Here is a 7,821-nt window from a genome sequence, read left to right on the forward strand (position 1 = left end):
GTCACTCAAGAGAAAAGCCCATTGAAACTAACCCAAAGAGAGTTCTGCTTGAGTAAAGGCAGGAGCAGGATTAAGTCTAGAGTTGTTACACAATACCAGCATTTTGGACCAGTTGTTAAATGCCTAGAGGCTCAGCAATGAAAGTCAAATGGTGAATGGGTTTGTAAATGCTTTCAGAGAATCATACTGCCCAACAGAGAAACTAAAAAAGCTTCTAGTGAGTTATTCCTTCTGTCTTCAAGAAGCGTTATACAGACACATTTACAATTTTCCTTTTTAAAGTATTTTAAGTTTCTGATTAGGATTTGAGGTTAACAGATAAAACTACAAAATGCATACATAAATTGCATTATGCTGTGACATTAAACCTTTCAGGTGATAATGAAATGAAGACTACACAAGGGTGTGCTGTGACCTATAATAGAATAAACTGTCCTTCAAAATATATAAAATGGCTGTCAGAGTCTGAAAAGTTTACGTAAACAACAACATGTAACATGGATTATTACCTTTGGAGAAGATTCATACTGAAACATTTGCTTTAATGAGTTGAAAGTCTACAGATGTTTAGGCATGTTCAACAGGAACTTCCTGTAGTTTAAAAACTAATCCTTGTGCAAATAAAACCTATAAATAGTATTCAGCAGATTTTACAGTGATGCTCTTAGGTATGAAAAGAATGCACACAACTTTAAAACAAAAGTAACAGACATAAATTTGACAAATGATTGCACCATAGAACAGTGTTTTATATACAGTTTACAAGATATGATTTTCTGCTATAAATTAATACTGTACTATATAGTACTTAGTGACCTTATTAAAAAGCAACTATTGACAGCTGTCTCTTTTCACTTACAGGGACATTTTTAATGCAAATGGATCCATCTAGTTGTAGACTGAAATGCCCAAATATTAACTAAAACAGCCTGCTAGCTGAAGCGATGCGGTCTTTCAATGATTCATAGGATTGGCTAACCCACTAAGGTTCCAGCCAGCCATTCATGGACTGGATATGCTTCATGATAAGTGTTTATTTTTTTTTTTAATTAAATGGTAATACATTTTAAATATAAGCTTAAATGATGATTATTATTATACAGGATGTCACTAACTGAAATAAGTAAACATGGGGGAAAATTCTTAGCAGCTGAGAAACTCTTCCCCCACCCCCATGTCTGTGATCCAATTAAAATATTTTATGGAACTATTTACAATAAGACTGACATTTCTGAGGGGGAAAAAAAGCTATTAGCTTATCAAATTAATTAGTGAGCTATGATTCATTGTTGACACATTATATCAGGCTATACCACCAGTCTTATAACACTGCTGAAAACATTTAGACCCCCGTCCTGCAATTGGATCTACCCAGATTGCATCCATATACAGAGCTCCATTGATATCAGTGAAGCTCTGGATTGCCTGTGCAACTATGACTGCAAGATCAGGATCTAAATTAAAAACCAATCAAATTTGAACTAGCAGTTCCAGATGAGAATCTGGCTGTATATTCTTATACTTCAGAAAAATGTAGAGAGATTTTGATGTGAAAGCTTCCTTCGGCCTGTGGGTGAACTGATAAGAGATTTTTCTACAACAAAGAGAAAGTGATCCAATACATCAATCAGGTAATTTTTCCTCACTAATATACTTCTAATGGTACACAGGTCAATATAATTGTATAAGGTATCTCATTTCTAACACTTGTTTCTGCCATGGTAGCTGTTTTTTTTCCAAAATAACTATAAATACATTTCAGAAGCAATATAATCATCATTCTTACCAGTTTCACTTATGCCTTATAAAAGCATAAGTTTAAGTAATGCAGCTCTTTTCATAAGTACATTTGGACAGACACTTTGTTGTCAAGAGATACGTTTGTCAATACTTCCCCACAAAAAGATTAAATATTAACTGGGGAATAAGGGCTTGATCCTGCAAGCAATCTTCCTGGCACATCAATCAAAGTTTTGGGCTAATAAAGGTCAGATTTTAAGTGAATATTGAACTATACAGCACTATCCATGGATCCAAGGTTTATACAGTTCTTGTATTTAAAGAATGTTGATTTCAGGGGAAAACTTACACTCTGAATTCAGATGGTCCTTATGCCCACACTTATCTTCAACTTTAGTAAACAAGGCATATGGACATTAAAAACAGTTATATTGCTCTTTTTTGGTAAAGAAGATGAATTAACTTAATACTCACAAGTGAAAATAAATTCATCCAACTTTACTACAGAATAGTGTTTTTACAGGTTGACCTAAACACTGAATGTTATATGCATTAGAGAAATTTACCTATGGTAAATTGCTGTGCTTGAACATGTATAAATAAATTCATTGTTAATGTAACAAACAAAGCAGTAGAAAAGAGACTCCCTGTACAACAGTTGCTAATAATTTAAATAGTGTCAGTTTCCCAAAATTAGGATTTTAACTTTAAGGTATGACGTGATCTCACCTTCTACCCTCATATACAAATAAATTACCATACAAAGAATTTTAGCTTAACTTATAATTGCACCTAGAAAGGCATGGGATTGTTTGTACCTATTACAAAAACCTGTTAAAATCAAGGGCTGCTACAAAGAATGAGGTAAACTGAAGACTCTCAGCTATGTGGCCTTCAGAGCAATGGCTTTTTTCTATTGAGTTCTAGTTTTGCACACCACAGTGTTCTGCTAGCAAAGCGTTCTGAGTTATCTTCCAGGAACTGTTTGTGTGTATACATATATATATATATACATACACACACATACATACATACACACACACACAGTATACTGCATCAGCAAAATATATGTGTGTGTGTGTGTATAAATATAAAGAACCCCCCCCCCCAAAAAAAAAATATTTCTTAGTGTTTTTCTACAGCTGAAGGGGGATGTATGTCATTTTTGTTGTTACACACATTGTAAAGAACATATTTTGATCTATTGGCTTCTTGGTGCAGTAATGCAAGATGGATTCATTTTGGTGCCAAAGACTTTGCCCATCAGAAAGAAGATGTAAAATGCTAATCTCCTAAATTGTGAGGCCAGCCTCACTTGAACTCCTTTGCAACCCTCTGGTCTACCACAAGGTTCATAAATACTTTGATTTTCAAATGGTTAGACGTTAAAAACAGATACAGTAACATGGGGCAATATGCTTCTCAGTGTAAAGCATTCTTCTTCACTAGTCCCTATCACAGTGCAGACCTGACTGCATTAATATGCTCAGGAGATTAGTCAACGATGTCTGTATTTGGTTATGGGAAAGGCTCTTTTTTTTTTTTTTTTTTTTAATCCAAAGTGCATAGTGAGAACAAGTCAAAGCATTCCTCTTTTCAGTAAGCATTTGATAGTCTGATCTAGGCTTTCTCCTGAGAATGCAACTCTGATATCTTGCTCTCCTCCGAAACAAACTCATGCAGTTCAGATACTCATCAGCCAGGTAAACAAACTTTGCCGGCAAATAGAAGTCCCACTATTGTAAAGAAAATGGATAAGACAAACAGTACATACGAGGACCCAACCACTGTGTTGTTGGGCAATTTATATGGTTGACCTCCAACTTCATTGATGTAAAATCCTATTGGAAATATTAGGGCTGCCATGCAGAATAGGATCACTGCAAAACAAACAAACAAAATCAAAGTTAGCATCTTGTTGAAAGTCAAAATGTTTGCCAGTTTGTAGGGCACCAATGTCTAACTCACAGGAAACCAATCATGTGGGACATACCCTGATCTTAACAGATCCCTGCTCTCTGTTCCAGAGGAAGGTGAAAAAAAGACTCAAGCTCCTGTCAGTATGCAATGGCACAAAGTTCATTCCTCACCCCCAGTTTATTAATCATTTGAACAATGTTCAGAAGAGCAAGAATCACTGTTAAAGATGATTAATTTTGGAGGACACATTCTTCCACCATTCATGAATCTAATCCGATCATCATGCCTCAGAGCATTTTACAGGTAGTCATCCCCCCAAAAGTCAATGTAGACTAACGTTTAACATTGAAGAAACTCACTTTTCATTATTAAAGAGTTGCCTTTTCCCCAAATGTGGTTGCCCTCTCCTATTCTGCCACACAAAAGATTTACACATTTTCTGTACATATTTTGCTAACAATAGAAAACACAATTGTGTGCCACTACAGTTTCCTTTAGATTAATTAAAATAAACCATTGTTTTCTAAATGCTGAGACACTCAGCCTAGAACAGAAATAAAACATTCTGTTGAAATCTAACCTCCTCTGTAAAAGGCTCCACGTTCAGACTACACAAATATAGAGCACCAAGCAATTGTGTTTTTTTTATTTCACTTGCACAGTTATATTAATATGCATGGATGGTGTTGCTTACAACACACATCACATTGTGTGCACACAAAAAAATGTCACAATAAAAGCCACTTATTAAAATTACATAAGTGATTTCACTCCTTCAGATACTAGTATGGGCTGACATTCCTTGCAATACATTTTAATACTCTACCCAAATCCACTACACAGCATCCAATATGGTCTAGCTCTGCTGACATCCTCTGTTTTTCTGTAAGTGCTTATGGCATAAATAATCTATTTAGTATTGACCATGAGAGTCTGCAGGATACTAAGATCTTGACCAAGGCATAAAATGATGTCCTGACATGGCTTTTCTACGAAGCAACACGATTTTCTTCATGATAAAAAGATCAGATGTTGATTGTTTTGATGCTGTATTTAAGACTATATAAATAGGTGAAAAATAGTATAGGGCAGATACAGAATTTTAAGTGGTAAAGTCATACAAAGCAATTATTAGGCTCTCTTTGCTTCTGCAAATCAACTTTTATGCTTTATCTTGAAATACAATTATTTGTTGTGACTTAACTTTAAGAATTTCCAATATCCACTGACCCAACAACTAAGCCTACTATTTTGGGTGACGAAAAAAAAAAAAAAACCCCACCCAAACCTGCATTGCCCCCACAAAAACTAAGCCTAACTTACACCAAATCATCTTCCCTCCTTCGTAAATCAATTCTAAAATGTAGCCACCTCAAAAATCAATTTAACCCGCCAATCAATTCTGCCTCCACCTGAATAAGAGTAATTAATGCAAGCTCCTCCCTCCTGCCACAATCAATCAATTAATGCTGGGCCTTACTTCTCTGCAGAGTACAGAAAGTCCTGTACCAGGGTTCTCTACACCACACTCCACCCCCAGCTGGTGGAAAGAGCAGCAGCTCCAGGGAAGCTCTACTCCTTACCTCACCTTCCCATCTTGTGAAAAACGTGTGGGCTCCAGCTGCTCTGCTCCCTCCTGAAAAAGGTGCTGTGGCTGCTCTGCTTCCCCAGCCTCCAGAGACAAAACCAGCAGTTCCCCTTTCCCACTTAGCCCACAACTGGGCAAGAGCTCTAGTCTCTCTAGATGAGCCAGTGATGGGCTTGTACAGCACTGAGGAAATTTATATTTACATTATCTATACCTGCTTTAATACACTTACAAAGCTTCAGTTTGTCCAGATTTATTGCTTCCTGTCTGTTTCTTGACATACGAATGTTGAAAAAAATCCACCAGTCTCTATGAACCTTATGTGTATTCAAGGCAGACATTTTGTTGCATCTCTTTAGACCTCAAATGTCTCTTCATAAAACTATGACTGCTAAGTTCATGGCGCATCACTGAAGAAAAGATTTGTTAGTGTTTTTTTTATAGAATAGCCTTTAAATTCTAGTTTAGGTCATATGTGCAATGACTTCAAACTATTGCCCAAGTATTTTTGCATAACATAATAGGCTAATTTAGCATACTTAGACCAAGACTACAACAGCAGCTGCATTTCATGTCAGGACTGACATGCACTATCACAATGGTTCTCAACCTGTGGTCTGGGACCCCTGGGGAGTCTGCGGATTATGTCTAAGTGGTCTGTGAAAGACTTAGCCTGAAAACTGACTCAACAGAATTCAATTATATATACAGACAATATTTAATATTCAAAAGTCAAATTAGCCACTAGAGGGAGCCTATACCTCCTATTAATAAATTGGCAGAACTATTTTGCGATAGGAAGGAAGGGACTTTGAACCTTTAGATTCTTTCACACAAAAAACAAGAACAAGTTCCCCATTTTTAGCTGTATGTTTTCCATAACTGGGCTATGGAAGTGATTCTTGGATATATGCTGTTTGAATAGACCTGATAAACAACAGCAGATGTTGCTTTTGACATGTCCTCTTATGAAACTCGGTAGAGCTGGTCGCCATAAGGAGCCCATTGGTTCCAATAAGCTCACTGAGGTGGGCCATAAAGGAAGGGGGCAGGACCCCAGGATGCCCTTGACAGGGTTGCCAGCTGTATGTCCTGCAGGGTGCTGCTTCTTCAGAGTGCATCTCAAGGGAGGGAGGCTAGAATGGGAATGTAGAAGACCTTTGTGAAAGAATCTATAAGGTTGAAAGAAAGTGTAGAATCAAATGAAGTAAAAATCTTAAATGAACCAAACTGTACCATAGAATTTCTATGGATAGCAATTCTATGCTTGAATAATAAGAATATAGCAGTAGGGATATATTACAGACTACCTGACCAGGATGGTGATAGTGACTGTGAAATGCTCAGGGAGATTAGAGAGGCTATTAAAATAAAAAATTCAATAATAATGGGGGATTTCAACTATCCCCATATTGACTGGGTACATATCACCTCAGGAAGGAATGCAGAGAAAGTTTCTTCACACCTTAAATGACTGCTTCTTGGAGCAGCTAGTCCTGGAACCCACAAGAGGAGAGACAATTCTTGATTTAGTCCTAAGTGGAGCACAGGATCAGGTCCAAGAGGTGAATATAGCTGGACCGCTTGGTAATAGTGACCATAATATAATTAAATTTAACGTCCCTGTGGTGGGGAAAATACCACAGCAGCCCAACACTGGAACATTTAATTTCAGAAAGGGGAACTACCCAAAAAATGAAGAGGTTAGTTAAACAGAAATTAAAAGGTACAGCACCAAAAGTAAAATCCCTGCAAGCTGCATGGAAACTTTTTACAGACACCATAATAGGGGCTCAACTTAAGTGTATACCCCAAATTAAAAAACATAGTAAGAGAACCAAAAAAGAACCACCATGGCTAAACAACAAAGTAAAAGAAGCAGTGAGAGGCAAAAAGACATCCTTTAAAACGTGGAAGTTAAATCCTAATGAGGAAAATAGAAAGGAGCATAAACTCTGGCAAATTAAGTGTAAAATTATAATTAGGAAGGCCAAAAAAGAATTTGAAGAACAGCTAGCCAAAGACTCAAAAAGTAATATCAATAAGTACGTACATCAGAAGCAGGAAGCCTACTAAACAACCAGTGGGGCCACTGGATGATTGAGATGATAAAAGAGCACTCAAGGATAATAAGACCATTGTGGAGAAACTAAATGAATTCTTTCCATTGGTCTTCATGGTTGAGGAGGTGAGGAAGATTTCCAAACCTGAGCCATTCTTTTTAGGTGACAGATCTGAGGAACTGTCCCAGATTGAGGTGTCATTAGAGGAGGTTTTGGAGCAAATTGATAAACTAAACAGTAATAAGTCCCCAGGACCAGATGGTATTCACCCAAGAGTTCTGAAGGAACTCAAATATGAAATTGCAGGACTACTAACTGTCGTCTGTAACCTATAATTTAAATCAGCTTCTGACTGGAGGATACCTAATGCGACGCCAATTTTTTAAAAGGGCTCCAGAGGAGACCCCGGCAATTACAGGCCGGTAAGCCTGACTTCAGTACCGGGCAAACTGGCTGAAACTATTGTAGAACCAATGTGAATGAAATTGTTTTTAGTTATCCTGTACCATT

The 7,821-nt window shown here is 37.1% G+C and overlaps 1 protein-coding gene across 1 annotated transcript in view; it reads right to left on the minus strand.

Annotated features, from left to right (window-relative positions):
* Positions 1-2,850: 2,850 nt before the first annotated feature.
* Positions 2,851-7,821, minus strand: part of MOSMO (modulator of smoothened) — a 50,893-nt gene continuing 45,922 nt past the window's right edge. The window contains exon 3 of the mRNA XM_024204714.3: positions 2,851-3,620. Within this exon, the coding sequence (XP_024060482.1) occupies positions 3,436-3,620 (185 nt within the window). The 3' untranslated portion in view covers positions 2,851-3,435. The remainder of the gene's footprint in view (positions 3,621-7,821) is intronic.

The sequence above is a fragment of the Terrapene carolina genome, unplaced genomic scaffold (genome assembly GCF_002925995.2).
Source record: "Terrapene carolina triunguis isolate 2854851 unplaced genomic scaffold, T_m_triunguis-2.0 Scaffold93, whole genome shotgun sequence".
NCBI classification, from domain to species: Eukaryota; Metazoa; Chordata; order Testudines; family Emydidae; genus Terrapene; species Terrapene triunguis.